This window comes from Monodelphis domestica, chromosome 1 (assembly GCF_027887165.1).
Source record: "Monodelphis domestica isolate mMonDom1 chromosome 1, mMonDom1.pri, whole genome shotgun sequence".
NCBI classification, from domain to species: domain Eukaryota; kingdom Metazoa; phylum Chordata; class Mammalia; order Didelphimorphia; family Didelphidae; genus Monodelphis; species Monodelphis domestica.
The window spans coordinates 547,780,334-547,806,256 of NC_077227.1; the positions used below are offsets into that span (position 1 = coordinate 547,780,334).

The window sequence follows — 25,923 nt, forward strand, 5'->3', positions numbered from 1 at the left end:
TATAGTTCCCAAGACTTGATTCTGTTAAACCAAGTATCTCTGTTGTTACTAATCAGAAAATAGCTAAATCAGATCTTCTAAAGTATGGCCTGAGTAGGGTGGAGTAGTTTTAAAATTCACACTAACCCATACCATTCTTCTGCCTTAGAACCAATAAATAATATTGATTCTAAGATGGAAGTTCAGGGTTTAAAAAAAAAAAAAGAGGGGGCATCTGGATAGCTCAGTGGATTGAAAGCCAGGCCTAGTGAGAGGTTCTAGTTTCAAATTTGGCCTCATATATTTCCCAGCTGTGTGACCCTGGGCAAGTCACTTAACCCCCATTTGCCTAGCCCTTATCACTCTACACAATATCAGTATTATAGTATCACAATACACGGTATTGATTCCAAGATGGAAGGTAAGGTAAGGGTTAAAAAAAAAAGAAAGAAAGAAATGTCATATTCAAAGCCAATGAGAAGTTCTCAGTATTCAAGAGTAAGGGAGAAAAAAAAAATAAATAGCCCCACATCTGATATTGGCTGCAAGAAATTTTTTTAATAAATTAGACTCAGATAAGGAGGAAGATAAAATGTTTTAAAATTCAGCCCCCAGGGGAACCATCATCAGATGAGAAGGAATCAGAAAGTGAGTAAAGGGGACAATGGGCTGAAATTATCAAAGATCTCAGGAAGAAAACTCAAAAATCTTGAACATAAACAGATAAATCAAGAGAGAAAACGGAAATATGGCTTCCAGATCTAGTAAATAAGCTCAGAGTCTATGAATAAATACTGAAAATAAAGAAAAATTATATGATACTTGATAAGACAGTGGATCCTGTAGAAGTTGAAGAAAACATAGAACTATAATATGCTGTTCCTGAAAGGTTTAAAAGAGAAATGAGAATTAAGATAAGAGAATTTATCAGCCATACACCAACAATAATGGACTGAATATAAAAATTCAAATCTGTCATGGCAAGTCTCACCAAAGAAAGAAAAAACAGAACAATAGACTGGGGACATAAATATACAAAAATAAAGGACAATCTAGAAAAAGATAAGCAGAAAACAATAACATTAAAAGAAAATGGGCTTGCTACGCAAGCAAAATTTACTGATCTCCAAGACAGGATGCATATAAACAATCTAAGAATCATGGGCCTCCCAAAAGAATATGACAAAATAACTGGATACCATAATATGAGAAATAATATAAAAGAATTACCAAAAAAAATCTGAAAATGGAAAATGAAATATCAAATGAAAGAGTTCGAAGATTTCTTCCAGGAAAAAAAAACAAACTGCACACTCATAGTGGTTAAATTTATTAGTAAGTCAATTCAGTTCAAAAACAAGTTTTGCATGTAATCAGAAGAAAGACCTTCACATGCAAATAAAGGGAAATTCAGGTCACATAAGACTATTTGGTACTCGTTGGGTACTCAGAAAGAGAGAATGTAATAATTTGTTCAAAAGAATAATGGAGCTCAGGATATACCCCTAGGCGACCTACTCTACAAATCTTAACATAAATGAAAAAAGAATAGCATTCAATATTAAAAAGGTATTAGAAACCTTTTTATAAAGAAAACTAGACCTAAAGAGATTGTTTGCTTCTTGTATACTCCAGCTGGCAAAAATGAAGTAGAGGTAAACAAATGCATCAGATAAGGAGAGCAATAGCAAATCAAGACAAGAGACTTCTTTCTAAAGATACACTAGAAGGCAGGAGTAAAGGTAGAATTCCCATGGAGGTAACAAGACAGATGAGGACCTGGGGCATTATGAACAAAATCTGGCAATACCTTGTCTACAGTGAATCAGTGGTTTTTGAAGGACTACATTGTAAAATAGGAGGGTGCATAAATGTCAGGGAAGGGAGCCAGGGAATAGAGAGAAATATGTGATGTGCCCAGGTCAAAATCAGAGACTAGCAATGAGGGCAGGATGATTCCTATAGTTTCGGGAAGAGAAAAGACTACAGTGCTTTGGGTGAGGAGAGGCAGAGAACTTCAAAAGAGAAGTAGGGAGATCTTGCTTTGGTTGTGAAAGGGGATTTTGCTGATAAATGTTCCTATGGATGAAGAAAGATGTCTATGAAGGGAGATAGGGACCTTGTACTGGGAATTAGAGAACTGAAATGAGCACTCATACTATCCAGAATGTAGAGAATTGGATTTACTGGAGGCAGCTGGAACCTAGAAAAGTAGGAGGACTTGGACTCAGGGAGGAGATTTTGAGGTAAATGGGGAAAAGAAGGTAACCATAAGGAATGTGTAGATGGGCAGCACAATCAGGACTTGGGAGTAGGGATCCTACCATAAGATAGTGTCCTCTCACTAATAAGCCACCATAATTGACCTTGTTCTGGAAGTGAGGCATAATGCAAAAGAGAAATCCTCCATGCAAGCTCTACAGAGCAATTACAGAAAGTTCTTAAGGGGAAAGTCCAGAATGGATACCTCAGAAGTTTTGGTTCTGGAGGGAATACAGTGAATAGAGAAAGATTAGATAATTATAAGCATCAAGAATCAGAGAATGAGAGTCTAGAGTAGACAGAGAGAATGGATAATGAAGGAAATTAAAGAAACCCTTTATGGAAAGGGGAACAAAAATAAAATTTAAAGAAACTAATGAATGGGACTAGTTGAAGAGGAAGAAAGGAAGGGAGAATCTCCTTGACTAAGAAGAAAACCTATCTGAGCTGGAAATAAGTTCTCAAGTAAGGGAAAAACAGAAGTGGTGGAACAAATCTTAATCGCCACCACTATTGCTGCTACAAATAAATTGGGGAGAGGAACTGTACCTGTCATTTCCCTAACCCCAGATGAAGAAACTCTTACTAATTTAGGTCAGTAGGTTCTCTGCAATTTATAGTTTTAGAGAGTCACCTAAAACGTTGAGAGAAGTGATTTGGCTCGGGTCACATATACATATATAATACAAATTGGAATAAGTAACTAAGAGAAGGAAAGAATGCTCTGAGGTCAGATAAGGGAAAGATCCCTATCACTGGACAAGATCAGAAAAGCCTCCCTGAAGGAGGCATTTGTATTAAGCCTTATAGATGTTTAATTTTATGAAGTAGTCATTTGGGGGCAGAAGGTGGTCAGAATTTTGGCTTGAAGAAAAACACGGAAGCAGAAAATTATAAATCACACTTGAGGTCTAATGAATAGCCAGATTTGAGTGAAACATAGTATATATGATAGAGAATAATATAAAAGCCAGCTGGAAAAAAGTAAATGGAAGCCAGACAGTGAAAAGCCTTGAATGTCAAAATATGTAAATTGTTATTGCTACAGCATTAAAACCCAACTCTGATGACTCACTGTGACACAAAGTTAACCCTGGGTTCTTGAGGGCTATCCCACAACTCTGGCTAGAAGGGCTTTGGGAACAGGCCTGGCAACTGATTGTTTGCCTGCTGTTCAAGGACTAGCCTAATTAAGTTTGGAGAGGCTGGTAGCCAGATTGTGCACAGGGAGATGAATCTCTTCAGCCATCATAATTCATGAAGACTGCTAACCCAGGAGTGGAAGGTTTTTCATCTGCATCAAAGGAAGTACCCATCCTGATGAAATAAAAATTCCTGGATGAATTGATGTATAGAAAACACAGAGACCATTTGTGAGCCAAGGTAGGCAATGCCATGGAAAGCAGGACTCATCTCCCAGCTGAATGAATTTGAGAGTTTGCAAATCAGTTTATTCCTTTCTCTTTGCAGTTTAGAATAAATCCTGCACAGAGTCAAGCCTGTCATTCCAAAGCAATGGTTGGAAGTATCCTACAGAAAAAGAGAGCCTCCTTTCCTTCTGCTCAGTGATGCTTTGCTTATTTGGGAGGGAATTAGGATTTGCTACTGTCTAGAAGGCTTTCTTTCCCTTGCTTCAATTTAAAATTAAGGTGTTCAGTATTCCCAATGTAACTGCATATCCACCACTGGTTTCCCAGTAGCCCCCTCTGCCACCATGGGACTAAATTGACCACCAAGTGCCTCTAAGTCGAAATGGGAACAGTATTATGTTTGTAATCAATGTAATTATTGTTAAGGAAATGAACTAATATTGGCTCCACCTGTTCCTCCAAGCGGACTAAGATATTAGAATTTTAAAGGTTCCTATAAATATACTAATGAACTTGACTCTGAGGTTTTTCCCTATTGGTAGTGACAAAGGTAGGTTTACCTAGAGAAACAAAGCTGCTAAGTAATTCTGTATATGTGTAGAATAAGAATTAGATGCAGATAGAGCCAATTCAGTGCAAAATATAACTCAGATGAATGTGCCTGAAATTCAATTGAAATTCTCTGTTGCAGGGTGGCAGGTGGGTATTTTGTGCCATTTAAGACCTCTGAATAGTTCTACAGCTAAAAAAAAATACATGAGCCTATCTGAGATGTTAAATCATTTGCAAAATGCTTTTTATTAGTCAATTCAACAAGCATTTTTAGGTACCTACTATGTGCTGGGCATTGCTCTAGGCATTAAGTAGACAAAAAAAAGAAAAAAAAACAATCCCTGAGTTCAAATCCTGCCTCTGATTCTTATTACCTATGTGAACCTGTGTCATTTAACTAACCATTTTTCCTCACTAATAAAGTGAAGACAAAAAATACTTTCAATATTTGTCGTGACAACTGAATAAAGTAATGTACTTTCACAAACCTTACATGATATATATAAATGCCAGGAATTATCATTATTATTATTACTACTATTACTATTACTGTGCCCCTGGGAAGAGCCTCATGCACTGGGCTGTGCTACAAACTGCCAGAAGTCTCAAGCACAGAATACACCAAATTAGTTTCTCTACTAAAAGTATTATATTTTTAGAGGTTTATTAAAGATTATTAGAAATCAAGGAAATAAAAAAATACAAAATAAGAACTGCCTAGGGCTGGTAAGGCCTTTCAATTTCACTTACTACATCTTGAGAGACATGTGTGCTTAGAAGTGGAAGCAGAGAGACCAAGTAAGTAGTACAGTCAGTTTAAATATCCATTTTGTTCTCGTCCAAGGTGGGTATCTCAGGTGAGATTATAGGGCATTCTGGGAAGTGCCAAGGACTTGTGGGGATTGAAGTCTGGGGTTCAAATCTCCATTTTTACAAATGGTTTGGTGTCAAATGTTCAGCATCATAAAGAAGTACCCCGCTCTCCTTGAAGACACCTTTTGAAGCTTCCCCATTCTTTCATATGTGCCTGTGTTACATCAGAAAAAATGTATGGGGCCCTTCTATATATCCTATATAACACACACCAGGCTGACATTAACTAGCAATGAAATTGTCCACTTGCAGATGTTCACATCCTCAAAGCACTTTCTTACCTTGCCATATTTTTCCTTTTTCCAAATCCCCCATATGCTAGCTGCCCCAAAGTCATTTTCAAGAGGATCTAAAAGCCCTTTTTTACTGTAGCCCCAAATGCTTGACTAGACTGCATCCTATTAGATATTCTACTGTTCACTGAGGTCCAAAAGTAGCTGATGATTAAAATTTTCCATACATTGCTCCCAAGAAGCAATCACTTTACAGTATTCATTTGCTTTTCCAGTTTCAGAGGCCTAATCTCTTTTATTTTTTTGCAACTGATCAGAGATTTGGGACTTGTTTGTTTATTTTCCAGCTCATTCTCAAATACTAAGAACTTCTTATTGGCTTTGGATAAAACATTTTTGATAACCCCATAGAAATGTCACAGCAAAGTCTGAGCTTCAGAACAATAATTGCCTAAGGAATCCCTGGGGGAGAGATGAAAAGTATGAGGATATGACTCTGGATTGTTCCTTTTTAAAGTCTTTTTCTCTGTCCAATAAGTTGATGATGGGCTGCTTGCCACATTATGTTTGGGAACCTGAGTTTATCTCAAGACACTCTCCTAAGCCATTAATTTTCACTCTCTAAGTGGGAGACCCAAGATTCTGCATTCCAGTTTTGCCAAAGGTCTCTCTGTCAATTCCTTCCTTTCACTGAGAAATCATAAAGCTTAATAGTATTTTATTCCCATTCATTGAGGAATTAGTAGAAACCATGGTGCTATTTTTCTTAAGTGAAAAAACTAGGCCAAAGTTGATACTCTCCTTCTTAGCCCTTTGAAGTGCTGATGATCTACAGAACTGTACAAATTAAAAATCTGGAATAGACTAAGTTGCAATCAATGAGGGAGATGTCTCGATGGATTTGTGGGGTCTCTTGGACCCAAGAAAATTGGACTACATGACCTCTATGGAAAAATCTAAACTATGGATAAATCCTTACTTCATGTCATTCACTCAAACATTTAAAGGCCTACTGTGTCCAAGACACTGATTCTGAGTGCTAATGCTGATAGAAAAGAAAAAAAAGAAAAGAAAAGAAAACCTAATTCCTGCCCTCAGAAAATTTTTAATCTAGTAAGGGAGATTGGATAGGTATACAAAATGGCTAGAAGGTAACATGATAATGGGAGGCAGAATGGTTCAATGAAAGGAGCACTGGGTTTGAAGTCTGAGGACTTGGGTTCAAATGCTGGCTTTACCATTTATTACCTATATCATCTTGGGAGAATAATTTAATCTTCTTAAGTCTTAGTTTCTTCATATATAAAATTTGGGAATGGAACTAGATAACTACTAACATGCCTTCCAATTCTAAACCTATGAGCCTCTGATCCTATGTACTATGTGGCCAATAAAAACAATCAATTTTGTGGGATGGCTATGGAAGACTATGTGGAGGAAGAAAGATTTGTACTGGACCAAGAGTAGGATGTCAAGATACAGAGAAAAGGACAAAGAAGAGAGAACAGAAGATCAGAAGCACTAGGGAACACTCAAAAGTTTCCTAGATGAGATTGGGAAATGGAGCCAACAAAGGAGCCAGGGAAGGAGTGATCTGGTTCTCTTCCTACATCCCTGTCTGATGCAGTATCATAGACTTCAGGCAAGGAGAGAGTTTCAAGAAGGACAGAAAGGTTAATAGTATTGAATGCTATAGAGAGGTCAAGGAGGATGAGGACCAAGAAAAGTGATGGAAGAGATAAGTTTTAAGAGTTTGAGAGTTGTTCATATGACCTTTCAGAAAGACATTTCATGACACCCATTATAAATTAATCTCCTTGGAGAAACCATAAATGATAGAAAATTCGAGTTCTCTTTCAGGAATTCTTGATCTGTCAGGTTATCTTGAAGGGGCAATGAAAAACCAATAAAGGCAAAGAGGCTGATGTTACTTTTGCAATATGGTGACATGCTATCTATTCTATTAGAATTATAAATATACTGAAAATTAAAAATTATTATTGATTCACAAGTACAACATCAAAAATAAATTAGGGGAAGCTAGGTGGTAGTGAATAGATTCCTAATCAGGAAGACTCATCTTTCTGAGTTCAAATCTGACCTCAGATACTTACTAGCTGTATGACCTGGGCAAGTCACTGAATTGTTTGACTAGGTATATTTATAAATTTTTTAAAATGTTTAAAAGAAAGAAAGAAAGAAAGAAAGAAAGAAAGAAAGAAAGAAAGAAAGAAAGAAAGAAAGAAAGAAAGAAAGAAAGAAAGAAAGAAAGAAAGAAAGAAAGAAAGAAAGAAAGAAAGAAAGAAAGAAAGAAAGAAAGAAAGAAAGAAAGAAAGAAAGAAAGAAAGAAAGAAAGGAAGAAAGGAAGAAAGGAAGAAAGAAAGAAAGGAAGGAAGGAAGGAAGGAAGGAAGAAAGAAAGAAAGAAAGAAAGAAAGAAAGAAAGAAAGAAAGAAAGAAAGAAAGAAAGAAAGAAAGAAAGAAAGAAAGAAAGAAAGAAAGAAAGAAAGAAAGAAAGAAAGAAAGAAAGAAAGAAAGAAAGAAAGAAAGAAAGAAAGAAAGAAAAAGAAAGAAAGAGTTGAGCTGGACCTAAAACAAAAGACTAAAAGCAGATGAGATTTTTAGATATCCATTAAAAACGTAACTTCTCATACTATTAATATTCACAGACTTAAGAGCTGGCAGGCCCATTAAAGTTGCTTAATCCAAGGGTACTTAATTTTTTGTGTGTGGCATGAACTCTTTTGGCAGTCTGGTGAAGCATATGGCCCCCTTCTCAAAAAATGTCTTAAAATGCAAAAAAGAAAATACATAGAATTACAAAGGAAACTAATTATATTGAAATAGTTATCGAAATATTTTTAAACAAATTCACAGATCCTAAGTTAAGAATCCCTGAATTCTGTGCCCTCATCTTATAAATGAAAAACTGATAATTTCCCAAAGGTTGCAAAGCTAGTTAGAAAGCATCTGGGTTCAAACCCCAGTTCTATGAGTTCAAATCTAGATTTATTAACACTACAATACGCTGAATCTCCATAAGGTAGACATTTCATAAATATTTGTGGGTAGGTGTTCTCTGATGATTGTTATGGCTGAAAATTAATTTACTTATAACCAACCCTCTTATGATGACACTCTTCAAATTTAATCGAATGAATGAACAGAAAATCATTTATTAAGTGTACACTATATGCTGGGCACGGTGCCAGGTATTGGCAATGCAAATACAAAAGGGAAAAAAACCTGCCCTCATGGAATTACATTTGTCCTTGACTAGCTAGACCTGTCCTTGAATGGGAAATGCTATATATAAGGTCCATGCATAGACCATTTTTGTCTTGGTAAAACTTGTTAAGAGTGCTGATACTTTTCTGGAATTGCCTTCAAGAAAACAAGGCCACTTCTATTCTGTAATGAAACATCAGATGAGGACTTAAATGGAAAAATCTGTTTTCATTTGAATAAAAATGTTGAGGGAGAAGAGGATTCACAAGAATGATTTATTGCAGTCCTGTAGCCCTCCCAGGGATTACCACCCCCCCCAATTCATTCAATGACAGCCCTACACACAGAGACCTACCCAGGGCCAGGAAGAAATTCACTTTATCAGCCCAGTACCCAGAACTCTGAAGACACCAGGTATCTGGCTCCAGAGATTGGCCGTTGCTTGAGACCTACTTGAAAAGAAATCCCTAAGACAACTGCTCAGGCAGAGGGTAAATCAAAGAGAAAAAAGGGACTGATATGTTACCTTTAAGTCCTGGGACAAGAATCTGGACAGAGCAGGCCTCTTCTGCAAGATGTTGAGGGGATCCAGATCTTAGCAAAGACAGGAAGACCAGGCTAATTAGACTCCCCAGGAAAACCAGATCTCTCTTCATAATGAGTATTTGCAGGTCATTGACTCCTAAATAAAAGAACGGATAAACAGTTATGGGAATTTTTTTAAAAAGGCAAAAACCCAATAGCTCTTTACCCTGCAATATCAAAAAGCCTTGGCGCTACCCTGCTTGTACAATTGACCAGAAGTTCTTAAGAAGAAAGTCATCATAATTGGGGACTGATACAAGGACTGTGACTGTCTACTATGGTTCTTATTGCCCTTATCACTTATTTTGGCTCTGGGTGGGTCAGTGGAAGAATGGAACTTGGGAATCAGTCTACTTTGCTTGGGAATAGGGGTGAAGGAGATGCAGTGTAGTTAGAAGGAATTTAAATTCCATCTCTGACGTTTGCTAGCTTTATGATCATGGACCACACACTTCACCTCTCTGCTTATCTGTAAAAAGGGAATAATGATACCTTCACTACCTGTGTTATAATATTGTTGTGAGAAAAGTGCTTTGTAAAACTCAAGGGACTCTTGATATGGTATATTTTTTTCTTAACAATAAATTGTCAATTAATATTCTTGTCTCCTTAATTAGATTATAAGATCCAGAAAGAAGACAGTAGCTTGCTTTCCTCTTTGGTATACTTCCCTTCTAACACCCAGGGACTCAAAAAATCAATAAATGAATTAAAATACCAAAAATCCAGCAAGCATCCACTGTAAAACATTCAAGCCACTTTGATGTTTCTGTTTATTTGTAAGGGAAAGAAGTGAGGATTCTGTTTATCATATAATCTTAGAGAAGAAAGAGACCATAAATGTCATTGGGTCAACCTCCAACCCCTTGAAAAGATACTGTCTAAATCTCTCCAAGATAATGAATCAAGAACTCAAAGAAATCTTCAGGTGCCAAGAAATACACTGCCCTCATAATACAAACTTGACAACTGCAAACATCTAAGTATTCTCTTTACAAGTGTCCCAATGTTATCAATGTAACTTTTCTAGGAAGTAGCATGGATACTTTGTAAGGATTTTGCTGTACTATGCAAGGTTTATTATAGTCCTCAGGAAGCTAAATCTTGGTCAATATAGCTCGACTTCCTTAAGACCTGGTTTAAAATGTTGGAGCTTTGCTTCCTCTTCTCCTGACAAGCAATGGCCCACAATCAGAAGATCCACAGGCAAACGGAAGCATGAGATTTTCAGCAGAAAAATGGGTATGGGGAATCATTATTGTTGTCTCCTCTTCTTTGCCCTCTCTCTCTCTCTCTCTCTCTCTCTCTCTCTCTCTCTCTCTCTCTCTCTCTCTCTCTCTCTCTCTCTCTCTGTTTCTTTCTGTCTCTGTCTCTTCCTCCCTTCTTTCCTCCTTCCCTTCTCCACCCCACCTTCTGTCTTTCTCTCTCTTCCCTCTTCTCTGTCTCTCTTCCTCTCTCTTTTCCTCCTTCCCTGTTATTCTCTGCTACACAAGGTCACAGAGTTTTGACAGAGTCCCAAGGCCTCCGTCTTGGGACCTTCTGTCTAGCCCAAAAGATTCCAGTCAGTGGGAAAATATGTAATTTCTGATTCCCAAATTTCTGTTTTATTTACTCACCACAACTAAGTCTCTTGCTGACTAGATCACTTAGGAACTCTTGTAACTGTAAAGATGCCTCCCACACATCTATCCAAAGAAAGATCTACTGACCTTGGAGGCAGTTATAATAGCCTATTTTAATGTAACACCTTATAATTTGTTAATAGCAATAATTTATAGATCTATAGGGCTATAAGATTTACAAAATACTTTATCCTCACAACCCTGTGAGGTACTAGCATTATTTGCCCCATTTGTAGATGAGGAAACTGAGGCTTTAAGAAGTTGAGTAATATATATAAATTGCTTGCCAGTTCTTGAGGCGGGAAGGGAGGGAAGGAGACAATTTGGACCCTATAACTTTAGAAAACTTATGTGGAGATTTTTTATGATGTGTTATTGGTAAAAATAAAATATCTTTATAATTTTTAAAAAGGAGTTGAATAATTAATATACAGTTGGTGGAACTGTGCTCTGATCCAACCATTCTGGAGAACAATTTGGAACTATGCTGGAACACTGACTCTAATCCAGTTTTAGAGAACCTTTTAGAGATTATGTGCACAAACCACACCCTCAAACCACCTGTGAGTGGGCTGCATTACCCCAGACAGGGGAAGGAGGAAGTGCTTATATTGGGCTCCTGGGCAGAGGAACAAGGCATGTGAGAAATGTCCTTGGGCACTGTGGAGAGGGGAAAGAAAGCAGTCCCCTCCAGCACATAGGGGCATGTGTGCCATGGGTTCACCAACATAGCAACTGTGCATACTCCTGAGAGGTAGCAGAAAGTCAGAAGTGCATTACTGGTTGCAATCAAACTTACAGATATGCCCCCAACAGCCAAGTTCCTTGGGACTGGTACCACCATCATCTGCATCACTGACCTAATCACCTTCCTCCTAGACACAGCCAAAGTCTGACTGCAGATTTTCATGGAGAGAGCCAGGAGGGCATCTGTGCTTCCTCTATCACTGCCCATTACTGGGTGTCATGGGTACCATTCTGATCATAATAAAGACCAAGGGGCCTGGCAGCCTATATAATGGACCCATAGCTGAGTTGTAGTGCCATATGTAATATTTGTGTGTGTTGCTAGATTTAATAATAACAACATCTCAAAACAGTAAGAGGGTGCATCATACACATTTAAGCGATCATTCAGTGGTCTTTTTATTGGCCATTTGATTTTTAAGTGTTGATAAATTGAAGATTTCAGGAATACGAGGTAGATTAAAAATCCATATCAGAGGTACTGCTTTGAGTAGGGGAAAGAAAGAGATTCAGAACCTCACAAACATGGCATCAATGTGCCAGATGGTGGGGAGGCTCTCATCAATACCATTACTAGGTCTGTATCCCAAAGAGATCTTGAAAAAGGGGAAAGACCTATTTGAACAAAAATATTTATAGATGTTCTTTTTGTAGTAGCAAAGAATTGGAAATTGAGACGTTGTCCATCAATTGGAGAAATGACTGAATAAGTTGTGATATATACTAATTTATTTTTAAATCCTTACCTTCTGACTTAGAATCAATATTGATTCTAAGGCAAAAAGAATTATAAGATCTAGGCAATCAGGGTTAAGTGACTTTCCCAGGGTCACATAGCTAAAATGTATCTGAGGCCATATTTGAACCCAGGACCTCCACCTAGCTGCCCCCTTCATATGTGATAGTTATAGAATACTATTATGCTATAAGAAATGACTAGCAGGATGATTTCAGAAAAAAAATCTGGAAAAATGTATATGAACCAATGCAAAGTGAAATGAGCAGAACCAAAAGAATATGATATGGTGCCAGCAATATTTCTTGATGAACAATCATGGGATGACCTGGTTATTCTCAGAAATATAGTTATCTAAGACAATCCCAGAGATTCATGATGAAAAATGCCATCTGCCCTCTGAGAACGTATTGGAGTCTGAATAGAGACTGAAACATATTCTATTTCATTTCTTTCAACTTTTTTTTTTGAGATCTCATCCACAAAAAAAGGAAAAATGTTTTACATGATTATTCATGTAAAATCTATATCAGATTGCTTGCTGTCTCAGAGAATGGTAGGTGAGGGAGGAAGGGAAGGAGTAAAAGAGGAGATGTTCAGAAGAAGGGACAGAATCTGGAACTCAAAACAAAAAAAATAATGTTAGAAAATTATTTTTACATGTAATAGAGGGAAAATAAAATATTTTATTTTACATTGAGCAATTTGCTTTCCTTACAAACACTTTCCTTATAACTCTGAGTTAGGTATTACAAGTATTATTATTTTTATTATTTATCATTATTATTAAATGGATTAAAGATAAGAAAACCAAGATGTAAAGGGGCCAACTAATGGCTAGCCTAAGTTACAGGCCTATGAAAGAGCAGAGGCAGGACTCAAACCCTTGTCTCTTGACTCCAGGTCCGCTATACCACACAGCAAGTATCTAAGAAGGAGCATCTTCTGTCCATAAAGCAGGCCCTGTTTTCCAAAGTATGTGGTAATTTTGACATCATTTGTCAGAGGCTGAAAAAGAGATTAATGCCTAAGAGACCAAGCAGAGATACTTTCTTAATATTGTCAGCTTTGAAAGTTAAATGATTGTGTTGACAAATGTTTTAAAAGAATAACTGAGAAGGAAAAGGAGAATGAGAGAAAAAAATGTCTTGAATGAGCCCACATGAATGGATGCTTCAGAAGGTAAGGCAGTGGAACCTTGGAGTTACAGAGAACTCAGCTTAGCTTAAAGGAGAATCTAAATTTGAGGTATTTTTTTACTTAACTGCAATAATGAAGAAAAGCAATACAGGTTGATCAAGGAAAAATAAAGTTCCTTTTTACCTGTGGTGTTCTGAGCCTCTTAAGAAATATTTCAATGCTATAAGGAATAAGAAAGCTGGGTATGAGGTAAGGTTAACTGAAGACTTCGGAGTCTCCATATTTGAAGAGCAAGCAGATGTGCCCAGGATTTTCTCTGCGAAGAGTCTGTACACTCTGTTCATAAAGCCCAGATTTCTTCTCCTGGCAAGGAGAGCTTGAGCTAGGAGGGAGGGTGCATCTTTGAGGTGTGCAGATGTCCTTCCCTCTCACACACAAGAGAGCTTCCCTGATGAAAGTGGGAAGATTAGTGGTAATAGAGAGAAGCACAGATCCATGAGCTGCAGATGAATAAACAAGATGTCTAAATGGCTATGATCAGAAGTTCAGTCAAATCATTCCAACATCAGAAGCTTTGAAAAATCAGAAACATCAAAATGGATACAAACATAAAAAAACAGGGAGCAGAAAACATTTTGTTTAAAAAAAAGGGAAGGAGTAGCTTTGTTTTTGTTTAATAAGACAAAATTTAGCCAAAGCAATCTCAAGCGTCATTATCAAGAAAACTTCAGGATACAAAAGCCAGATGGAATATGAAGGTGTGATTTTCATACTTTGGCTCAAGAAGGTCAAACCTCATTCTGCTGATGAAAAATGCAGAATAGTTCATGGTGATTTTCTCAACTCTGTACAAGAGATGAGTGCATCAGTTTTTCAATGATCTATTATGTGCCTAGCACTCTAATGGGTAGTCTGAGATACTCTCTCATAATATCACAAAATCATAGCTCTGAAGCCAAAGGCCATCTACTTCAACTCCTGAAATTTTCACAGCAGAGGAAATTGTGTCCCAGAAAAGGGAAGAGGCATTTCTATAAACAAAAAAATTAATAAAATAAATTATACATATATAAATTTGTAAAAATTGATCAATATTAAGCATATTGAAAAAGCAGTGGCATTTGAGCTAGATCTTGAAAGTTGAATAAAATTTCAATAGGCAGAGATGGGGCAAATGGGCCTTCCACTTGTGAGCAAATATACTAAGACAAGAACACGAGGGACAAATTGGAGACACTGGGACTAGTCCAGTTTGGCTGAAGTGTAATTAATCAATAATGGAGGTAGGATTTGAGCTGGTCTTGAAGGAGGGGTAAAATTTTAAAAAGCAGAGATGGCTTCCAGTAGTGAGCAAATGTACTAAAATAAGAACACAAGGGATGAATCAGGGACACTTTAGTTGAAGCATAACTAAACAGCAACCGCCTATTAAGCTTTTAGTATGTTCCAAGCACTGTGCTAAGTGTGGGGAAAGAAAAAAAAATTCAAAAACAAGCCCAGCCCTCAAGGAGTTTATATTCAAATAAGGCACCTATACCTTGTCATTAACCAATGATAATCATCCCTATGTATTGTGTATATTTGCATATCAAAGAGATTAAATACAGGACCACAGCAGGCTCCGCCTTCTCTCTCTTCCTCACTTGGATCTCAGCTCTCACTGATGCCTGTCCTTGTTGGAGCTTGGCCAGAGGCCAAGCTCCATCTTTGATTCCTTTCCTTATCTACCTCTCCCACTTGGGACTTGGCCTTCAGCTAGGCACTTTCTTTTCTCTATCATGTCTCTGACCTGTGTGGTATTAAATTTGGATCACTGAACAGGTATAAGCCTTCTGAGTAGTCCACTGATCGGAGTTTTTGCTGTGGCTCCTTGATGATTAATAAGGCCTGGATTTCTGACTCATTCCTGCCACTTCATATCTCTAACTTGACTCCACCACCCCCCTCGCGGCATCCAGAACTTCTATCCTTCCTCTATCTTCCTAGCTCGAGGCTTCTCACGGGTTCGAGGAAGCTTCAAAAGATATACAACAAGAATTTCATTTAGGAGGCACTGGGGAGCCATTGATAGCTTTTGAATAGAATAATGATATGATCAGAGTTGTGCATTAGGAAGATTACTTTGAGAGTATGAAGAATGGATTGAAGTGTGGAGAGAAACTAAAGACTGCAAGTCCAAGAGGCTACTATAATAGTTAGGTCTTCATTTTATCTGACCCAGAGTGGTAGCAATGGGAATGGAAAGAAGAAAAAGAATGTTAGAAATATCTAGGAGATAGCATCAACAGGACTTGGATACTAATATAGGCATTCAATTAAAAAAGTCAGCAGTGCTTTTTTTCAAGCTTGTGTGCCTGGGGAAATGGTGGTGTTCTTAAAAATAGGGAAATCAGGGGGCAGCTAGGTGGCTCAGTGGATTGAGAGTCAGGCACAGAGACAGGAGGCCCTGGGTTCAAATCTGGCCTCAGACACTTCCTAGCTGGGTGACCCTGGGTAAGTCACTTAACCCCCATTGCCTAGCCCTTACCACTCTTCTGCCTTGGAACCAATGCCCAGTATTGACTCTAAGACAGAAGATAAGGGTTTAAATATATATATATATATATATATATATATGTGGAAATCAGGAAAAGAGGATAGCTTTGGGGGAAAGATACGACATGTAACTTAAAGCTGGAGAGAGCAAACATACACAGGAAGAAATGACTACAGATTACTTACAAAGCTATGCATTCAAGTGTCCTTACTTTACAAGGAATAGTGCTAAGTCCTAAAAGTATGTAGAATTGTTTTCTCTGGTGAGACTTCAAAAGGCAGCATGTATGATGGAAGAAGTCCTGACTAATATACCAGTTAGAAAGTCTGGTATCTCTCCTGTCTGTCATAGTCTCACTGTAAGACCTAGACAGTTAACTCAGCCTTCCTGGACCTCATCTTTTCCATCTGTAAAATGGGCTGATGATTCCAAAAGAACAACAATGAACCATACTACTCACCTCCTGAAAGGGAAGAAATGAACTCAAGATACAAAATGGGACATATATTTTTGGACATGCCCAATGTGGCAATTTATTTGGCTTAACTATGCATATTTGTCAAATAAGATTTGGTTTTGTTTTGTTTGAGGTTTTGTCTTTCCCACCCCCAGTGGAGACCAAGGAGATGGGAGTATGAGAAAATAAAAGCCTGTTAGTAATAAAGGGGTTGGACTAGATCAGTGACAGCGAACCTATGGCACAGGTGCCAAAGATGGCACCCAGAGCACTCTCTGTGGGCACTGAGCCACCCTCCCTCCCCACTCCACACCCCCAGAGTTCATTACTAGAAAGACAGAGCTGCTCCCTTCCCTCTCTTCACTATGCCTGAGGACATTTTTTTCCTATCACCCGCCCCTCCAACCAGCAGCAACCCAATGGAAGCACTTTCTCCCTCCCCTGTTAGGGGTAAGGGGGGGAGGGGCAGGGCTCATCTGGCACTTGGGCAGGATAAGGCACAAGATCTTGGAAGGGCAGGCACAGTCCTCAGTCTGGAGGTGAGGGATGGGGGTGGGCACTCTGTCTCTAAAAGATACACCATCACTGAACTAGATGATCTCTAAGGTCCTTTCCAAGCCCTAAATTCTTCAATATTATACCCAGATGATCTGTAAATTCCTTTCCAACTGTCTATGACTCCCAGAAATTAACTTTGTCAGTTGATTTTGTTCAATTCTTTTTCTTTGATACTAGTTAAAGCCTCAAAGAGGGTGGATACTAATGAAAGTAATTTCCAGAAATAATTATGATGTTAGGACAAAAAGTATCAATAAAAATATAATTCTTTTTTTAAATGCCTACCTTCTGTCTTAGTATGAATTCTAAGAGAGGACAAAGGCAAGAGCTAGGCAATCCAGGTTAAGTGACTTACTTGCCCAGGGTTACACAGCTAGGTAGTATCTGAGGTCAGATTTGAACCCAGGTCCTACCAACTCCAGACCTGGGTCTCTATCTACTGGGCTACCTAGCAGCCCTAAAAATGTAATTCTTTTTAAATTAACAATTAATGATTCCAAAGAAGGACCAGGATAGGCAGGAATTAAAATCTTTGAAAGTTGTTTCCCCCCCCCAAAAAAAACAGTTTAGTATCAGTTAATAGTGTCTTGTGTTGAATTTTATTTTTCATAATAATCTTCAAGTAACTTGTTTTTCTCCCAACAAGCTGTAAGAGGTAAGAACTTTGTTCAATAAATATTTGAGGACAAGTCATAAACACAGCAGGGTACCCCACAGAATATACCTTTCACCTGCATAATATTCCCAAAAGTCCAAGCAAACCTCCTCTAGGTTAGGAGTAAGAGCAGGAGAAAGAGACAAAAACCTTGTACAACTCATTCACTGTCCTACAAGGCTTCAGGAAAACTGTCAAGACTGAAATATCTTCCTTTAGTGTTCTATAACTCCACCCCTTCATGATGTCCATACTCCCTTCCCCAGGGGCTTTCTTGCTTTTAGGTAGCTAGCCTTCAATAAAATATTTGAAGACAGTATAGCCCAGTGGAAAGAATTTTTGCTTTAGAATCAAAGGACCTGAGTTTAAATTTTTGCTCCACCATTTACTATTTTAGCGTAATCTGGGGCAAGTTACTAATATGTCTGAATCTCAATTTCCTCATCTTTAAAATAAGGGGTCTAAACTTAAAGATCTTTGTTGTCCCTTTCAGTTTTAAGTATATTTTGATTTAAGATGCTCTCCCTCACAAATGGATTTGCAATTTAATCAAGGATCTCTGGATAACAAAAAGGTCTCAGGTAATGAATGAATATCTAATGAGGTGATTGGGATTGGGTTTTTTTGGAGGAAAGATGGGGTAGAAGAGCAGGGCTAGAACCTACATTAGGGACAGTAATGTGGTATATAAAAAGAAAGTACTAAACTTAGGGTTAAGAGCTCTGGGTTTGAGTTTCTAGCCTTATCACCATGGTCAAATCATTTAATTTCTGAACCTCATTTTCTTCAACTGAAGATAATTACTTAATTTATATAATCATCATCACTTACATAGTAATCTAACATTTTCAAAGCACATTCCTCCAATTAACCCTATGAGGAAGGTGTATATGAGGCAAGTATTATTTTCCTCATTTTATTAAAAATTTAAAAAAAGAAAGAAACCGAAGCTCAGAACAATTAAGTAATTTGCCCAAGGTTATAGAGCTAGTAAGTTTCAGAGCTAGGACAATATATGCACCATCCACCTTATAGAGGTGGCATGAAGAAAGTATATCCTAAACCATGAAGTACTGTGTATGTGAGTTATTGTGTTATTTTATTATTTTTTCAATCCTGTGAGCCCCAAATCACAACTGTAGGCAGATGCCTATTCCATCTATGTCTGAAGTTTGAGCCACGGCTCAGTATTATTGATCATTGAAATGTAATTTGTCTTTGCTTTTGTTTTTTGTATTCCAAAGCTTAGCAAAATGCCTGCATCTAGTGAGTGTTTTAATAAACTCTTTTTTATCATTTATTCGTCATAGATTAAAGTTAGACATAATTTTTTATAGCATTTCCAGAACTGGGATGGAAATTCTCACCATCCTAGGACTAAAAATTCTAGCAGATAAAGTAGCCATAAATTGTGGGGCAGCTGGACTTCCTAATTCTCTCCCTATTCACAGGCCTAAGCAGAGGTTTCGAGAATGCTCAATTGCCTTTGCTAAGAAAAGATCCCTCACATATCAGTATGGAATGACACAGTTTAGGCTGTGGCCTCAGAGATGCCAGTTAGAAAAAGGAGAAGAACTGATTGATTGAACTCATTCCCTCAGTTCTTACTACCAATTTTCCAAGACAGAAGAATTTGGTGTTAAAAGAAAATCTAGGTGGTTTGATGAATAGAGAAACAGGCCTAGAGAAGGAAGGTCCCGGGTCCAAATTTGGCCTCAGACTCTTCCCTAGCTATGTGACTGTAGGAAAGTCACTTAACCCCCATTGCCTAGCTCTTATCACTCTTCTGCCTTGGAACCATATTTAGAGTCAATTTTAAGACAGAAATTAAGGATTTAATTAGATAGACAGAGAGACAGACCGAAATCAGAGCAAGACAGAGCTAGACAGACAGACAGAATCTAAATCAGTTCTTTCATGAACATGCTTGGGCACACGTGCATGCACATGTTCACACACACACACACACACACACACACACCTACCACCCAAGAAGCCTTCCTTATCTCTCCCAGTATGAGTTAACAGAGATTAATTCCCTCACTTCCAATAGGGGAAGTCTTTACATTTTTTTTTTAATTTTTAAAGCAACCTATTTTAAAAAACTTCTTGAGGGAGTTTGGAGAGAAATTCTAATTCTGAATAGTTGGCCAGATGTTATAAGAATGAATGAGACCATGAATAAAAAGTACCCCTTAGTCCCAAAGAAAAGGCACTATATTATTATTGAATTTCTACCACAGGACTCAGCATTTTTATATGTGCCATAAATATCTTGTCAGTGGTCATTTCAGAAGGTGGGTTTGGGAGCTCAGATGGTGAATTCCCAGCTCATAATTTTCCCTCCTGTGGCATTTGTATGCCTTTGTCCAGAAAGCAAAGCATGACAGATCTCAGCACCAATTCTGGGGCAAGAACCTTTTCCTCATCCTCTAAAGCCTTGAAAACAGAGGCCAAAATGAAAAAAAGTAGTCTTACTTTTCCAATTGCCTTTTCCAGGCATTAAACAACTATCAATTTGTCCTCTCAGTTTTCCATTCTAAGGCTGTGCTGTGGTGTACTCTCTTTCAGAAGTTGTTTTATTTCCCTAATCTCAGCGTAACTCCAGAAAACGACTTTGCCTTCCCAGGTTCCCAAACCAATCCATAACTCATCATTACACATAGATGCTCTTGTTTATGCGTTTGCCCTACAAATCGGGAGCCCCTCTATGAATCATATTTTACTTCAGTTTCAATGACATAGTCCTTCCAAGAGTGTATTTTATCTGAGCATAGCTCTACTTCAGCATGAAATTAGGACAGGATGATTTTTCCTTCCTTCATTCCAGCTTTAGGGACTGTAAAAAATAATCCACTGGAGAGGCTAAAGCCCCCTCCTTCCTCTTGGCACCTTGCATCCCATCCTTCCTTTATAATTTGCATTTCTGTAGTTAAAAGTCATAGAATGTTAGTACTAGAAGGGATGTTAGTGCCAGAGGGGATGTTGGTGCTCATTCGAGTCCAATCCTCTCATTTTACAAGTGAAGATTACTAGACCCTGAGAGGTCAAGTAATTCTCCCAGTGCCATACAAGTAAGCCCTGCTGGAGTCAAGACTACAAAGAATGTCTCTTGACTCCTGATCCCATGCTCTCTGCATTACAACATACAGATTTCTCAACTATTTTTGAAAAAGCACCATTGATCATCTAGTAAGGATTGTTTTCAGTCTCACTTGACTTATACTCATTGAGCAAGTCAAATATAGGTATATATTTATATTGAAACATTATATATACCTGTGTGCATGTGCATATCTGTACAGGAGAATAATATGATATATATGCGTGTATATATATACATATATGCATGTATATACATTGAAATTGTCTGATTATATGTATGTCAAACATCTACTGTATAATTTTATTTACATATATAATTGTATAGCTATATATAATATATGTGTGTATATATATGTATATAGATATATGTATATAATATAATAACCAAATAATCTTTCTGGGATATATATATATATGTGTGTGTGTGTGTGTGTGTGTGTGTGTGTGTGTGTGTGTGTGTATTTATCTTTCCAAATAGCCCTTTTGGGCTATTTGAAAAAAGGGAGGAGGAATGTAACAAGATCTCTCTGGGGCCATTATATGTGCGTGTGTGTGCATGCACATACATATATACATTATATATGGACATACATACACACATATAATCAGACAATTTCAAACAGGTTTTAAAGACACAATATAATTCTACTAGTTTCTTCTTGCGACCTTGGGCAGATCACTTCCCCTCTCTGGGCCTCAATTTTATAAATTGAATATATATATATATTAATATATATTTATATAATATCTATTTTATAAATTGAATATATAAAATGAAAGCAAATCACTTAACCTCTCTGAATCTCCATTGAGATTATTCACCCATAAAATGTGGATTATGATAACACCTACTTAAAGAGTATTGTGGGGATGGGAGGTCCAAGGGTTAAATCTGACCTCAGACACTTCCTAGCTGTGTGACCCTGGACAAATCACTTCACACCCACTGCCTAGCCCTTACCGCTCTTCTGCCTTGGAACAAACAGACAGTATTGATTTTAAAATAGAAGATAAAGATTTTTTTAAAAGAGTTATTGTGAAACTTAAATGAGATAATGTATATAAAGTGCCTTCCAAATCTTAAGAGGACTATATAAATGTATTAGATGATTTCTAAGGTCTCTTTCTGATCTAGTATTATCAGGTCCAAAGTTCTTTTCTTATTACAATACTTTCTTCACTTTGGTAAGGATATTTCAGAGTGAAATAATCACTCTTTCTAATCAATTTTTTAAAATAAATTTTTTAAAGTCACAAAAAAAGTGAGTAGTAAATACTATTGTTCTTTTCCTACAGTACTTTGAAGGTCTGACCCATCAAGTTGCCTATCCCAAGTTCACTGAAAGTCTCAGAAAAGAAGTATTTTATTTTTTTTAAAAACTAGTTCTTCTGCTATAGTCAAAAAAGATTTCTGTCTTCAATTTTCATCAGTTCTACTCATGTCCAGCCATACCTCCTTCCCCTCTGCCATTATTTAGATTTGGATTACTACTCTTAGTACCTCACTGATGCTCGAAATGTTAGCTGGGTGGTTTCCTCCTTCTAGGTATAAAAAGTATAAAATTTCAGAAACTTTCCTACCTTAGGCTTGCTGGGTGAAGAAGGGGCCCTCCTGACCATTGCCTGCCTGCAGGGACACTGCACCAGAGAACCTCATCGCTGCTGTTTACAGAAGCCTGGCGGTCTTAAATTGGGAGCACTGGTGCCTTCTGCTTTCAGACAGTTCAGCAAACCAGGCAGATCAGTTGCAAGTGTTATCTGTAAACAGCTTCCTGTTTGAAATAGATCAGCTGTCCAGCCTGGATAATAATTAGGAGGAAAAAGTGTGGGAAAGTTGAAAACATGATGTCAGGGTTCTCATTACAGCCATGTGGATGGCCCTGTTGGAGAATCCCTTTCTTAACCCTTTAGCAGTAACTGCAATCACAAAAATGCTCTAGCAGTTTAGAAAATCATAGATTAAGAGCTAAGGAAGGAAGGGAGGAAGGAAAGAAGGAAGGAAGGAAGGAAGGAAGGAAGGAAGGAAGGAAGGAAGGAAGGAAGGAAGGAAGGAAGGAAGGAAGGAAGGAAGGAAGGAAGGAAGGAAGGAAGGAAGGAAGGAAGGAAGGAAGGAAGGAAGGAAGGAAGGAAGGAAGAAGGAAGGGAGGGAGGGAGGAAGGAAGGGAGGGAGGGAGGGAGGAAGGAAGGGAGGGAGGGAGGGAGGAAGGAACGGAGGGAGGGAGGGAGGGAGGGAGGGAGGAAGGGAGGAAGCGAGGAAGCATGGCTTAAAAGAAGGGCCTCATAATAGAAGATCATAGATTTAGAACTCTGAAGGACCTTAGAACTAACCCACTCTCTTTGTGAATGAAACAGATCTTGACCAATGTTACAAGTAGAATGTGTCAAAGGCAAGACTTAAACCCAGGCCCTACAAATCCAAATCCAGAACTCTCTTCCCTGTACTGTATTGTCTGAGGATCAGTCTAGTGCAGTTTTTAAAAAGGTTCATCATCTGATTAGCTGCAGGATAATTCATTTGGGAGACAAGGCAATTCATAAAGGTACTTAAGGTCTTCAACCTACATTGCAGGATTGGAGAAGAGAGCTATACCAGAGAGAGTTGACAGTGGGAGGAGAGCAGGAAATGGAAGTCCTGATTTTGACTCTGATGTCAAACATTTCTTAATCATATGACAAGATATTTAACATCTTTCAATCTCAGTATACAAAAATGGGAATAATAAAAGTATCTATTTCTCAGGGTTGTCAATCAGCCAGCCAAAAAGTATTTATTAAGTGCCTCCTGTGTGCCAAGGTCTGCCACTTAACCTCTGTCTCAGTTTTCTTATCTATAAAAAGGAGATAATAATCCTTGAGGAGCTCACAACCTAATGGGAAAGACAGCATGCAAACAATTATAAACAAACAGTCATATACAGGTTAAATAAGAAATAATCAACAGATAGAAGGCACTAGAATTAAAAACAGTTGGGAAAGGCTTCCTATAGAAGATGGGAATTAAGCTGGGACTTGAAGGAAGCCAGAGAAGTCAAGAGGTGGAGATAGTGCAGCATAAGGAAGAGCCAATGAAAATACCAAGGAAGTCAGTGTCATCAGACTGAAGAAAGGGTTAACCAAACTGAGGCTGGCTAAGATGTAAGAGGAGTGCTAGCTTTTTTGAAGATCATGTCAAATAACATGTGTAAAATGTTTTGCAAATCTTAAAGCACTATATAAATACTAGCTGTCATTATTCCAAAGAAACTTCCAGTAATTGAAATAATATAATCTTGAAAGCAATATTTTTCCAAAAGGGTTGTTTGGAGAAGGAGAGGGTGGATGTAACAGTATCTCTCTGGAGCCTTGAGATCAACTAATCTTAGTTTTAAAATAATAGTTTTCTTATATGTAATGATGAAAGAAAGGCCATAAGGTACATAGGGGGAAAAAACTGAAGAACATGAAATTACAAAAAAGAAGATTGATAGAAATTTTAATCTTGGTTCCCATATTTGTGGTGCTAAATCATTTAATTCATTAGTCCAAGTCAACAAATATTTCTACATGTGCAAGGTTCATAAGAGCATGGCAAAATTATTTCATGAAAGTGAAGTACAAAGAAGTTAAAGACTTTGTATGCTTGAGAGCCAATACATTACAGGGCTTCTTATTCTGGGGACTGTGAGCCTGAGGTCTTAAAAATATTTTTACAACTGCATTTCAATATCATTTATTTCCTTTGTAATTTTATTTCATTTTATGCATTTAAAAAACATCATCCTGGAAGGAGACCATACATATCACATTAACAATTGGTACTCCAGAAAGAAAGAAAAGAAGTAAGCATGATACACTTTTAGGTTTAATCTGCATGATTAACATTTTCTCTCATCACTTTCTTAAGTCTGGACAATCAATGAAATAAGTCAAGCCCTAGTTTGTAGCATTTGCCAGTTTGGGGGGTATAAATTTCCACACTGATAAAACAATCAACTCTAGATAGCTTGGTTCCAACTAAGTCCACAACACAAAAAATGAATCCCTGCATTAAATAAAGTTGGTAGGCGGTAGGGCACCAGGATATATGAAGTTTGTCTTGGAGACCCCTCAACCACTACATCTGGTGTCCGATTGTCAACATGCTGCCACCAGGGTTTCCTGTTGTTAAGTAATAGAATAGGAACCTGAACCCAGGTTCCTCTGAAACCTCTGAATTGGGATCCCTAAAGCGTAAGGTAGTAGTAGTAGTAGTCTCTCGGTAACCGAGGATGACGATTGTCTTTGTGAGCTTTCATCTGTGATGTAGATGAGTGTGCACAAAGACACCTGTGCATGAAGGAGATTTAAGTGGAAAAGCCGATGCACAGAGACAGCCCCACTCTCTCGGCGTTGGAAGCCTGGGTCCAGTGGCACAAAAAGTCGTTACACCTGGAGACTTCCTCAGCTGCATTGGATGGCCGTGTTGTCCTTTGTGTTCCAACCCGCCCTAAGCACTCCACAGTGCTTTGCTGCGTCGCCCTCTCAGCCTTTGAACCTTCTTATTGGTTTCTTCCGCCTCTTCCACCAAAGCAGTCTTCACATGCTGGGTGAGCAAAGCCCTGGTTCACCAGGGGTCGACGACCCAATGGCTACCCTCACAAGGTTTGACCGACCTGTCGAAGCCGTTGCCCGGGGTGTGGCTGCTGCCGCATGCTAGCAGCTACTGGGAGCCACAAGTGAGAGCTGGGGGTCAGGTGGGGGTCAGAGGCTGGAGAGCTGCCCTAGGAGGGCACGACAAGCCCTCCATACCAGAGATACCAGAGATACTACCCCTCCCTGAGCACCCCAAACACCCCCAGAGTAAGTAAGTAAGAGACTAAAATCAGAGGATTTTATTCCAGGAAGGGATCTCAGAGGTCATATTATATTTAGATCACCCATTTCATTTTACACATAAGAAACATGAATTCCAAAGTGAGCCTTGCTCAAAGTCACAAGACTATATCATGGCAGGGAACCCATATAGGAGAGTATAATTCAGATAGGAAACTATTCAGCAACCAATTTCTATTCAACAATATGATTTCTTTGATCAGTCAATCAGCACTTATACCCACAGTGTATCCAGGCACTGTGCTGAAGATACAAAGTAAAACAAAACCAATCCCAGCTCTCAAGAAGCTCTGAGTCTAATGAGTGAGACAATATGAAAGGAACTATGTACAAACAAGATAGAGACAAGATAATTTGAAGATAGCCTCTAAAAGAAGGCACCAGGAATAAGGAGGGTTGCAAAAGACTTCTTTTTTTTTCCCATTTGAATTAGTTT

At 38.1% G+C, this 25,923-nt stretch overlaps 1 protein-coding gene across 2 annotated transcripts in view; it reads right to left on the reverse strand.

Moving 5' to 3' along the window:
- COLEC11 (collectin subfamily member 11) overlaps positions 1-22,399 on the reverse strand; it is a 75,518-nt gene extending 53,119 nt beyond the window's left edge. The window contains exons 1-2 of one of the 2 annotated variants that reach the window (XM_007476182.3): positions 22,218-22,399; positions 9,022-9,177 (exon numbers count right to left, since the gene is read on the reverse strand). In XM_007476182.3, the coding sequence (XP_007476244.1) occupies positions 9,022-9,151 (130 nt within the window). In that variant the 5' untranslated portion in view covers positions 9,152-9,177; positions 22,218-22,399. The remainder of the gene's footprint in view (positions 1-9,021; positions 9,178-22,217) is intronic. The other variant, XM_001372152.5, reaches the window with a different exon arrangement.
- Between the last annotated feature and the right edge of the window lie 3,524 nt (positions 22,400-25,923).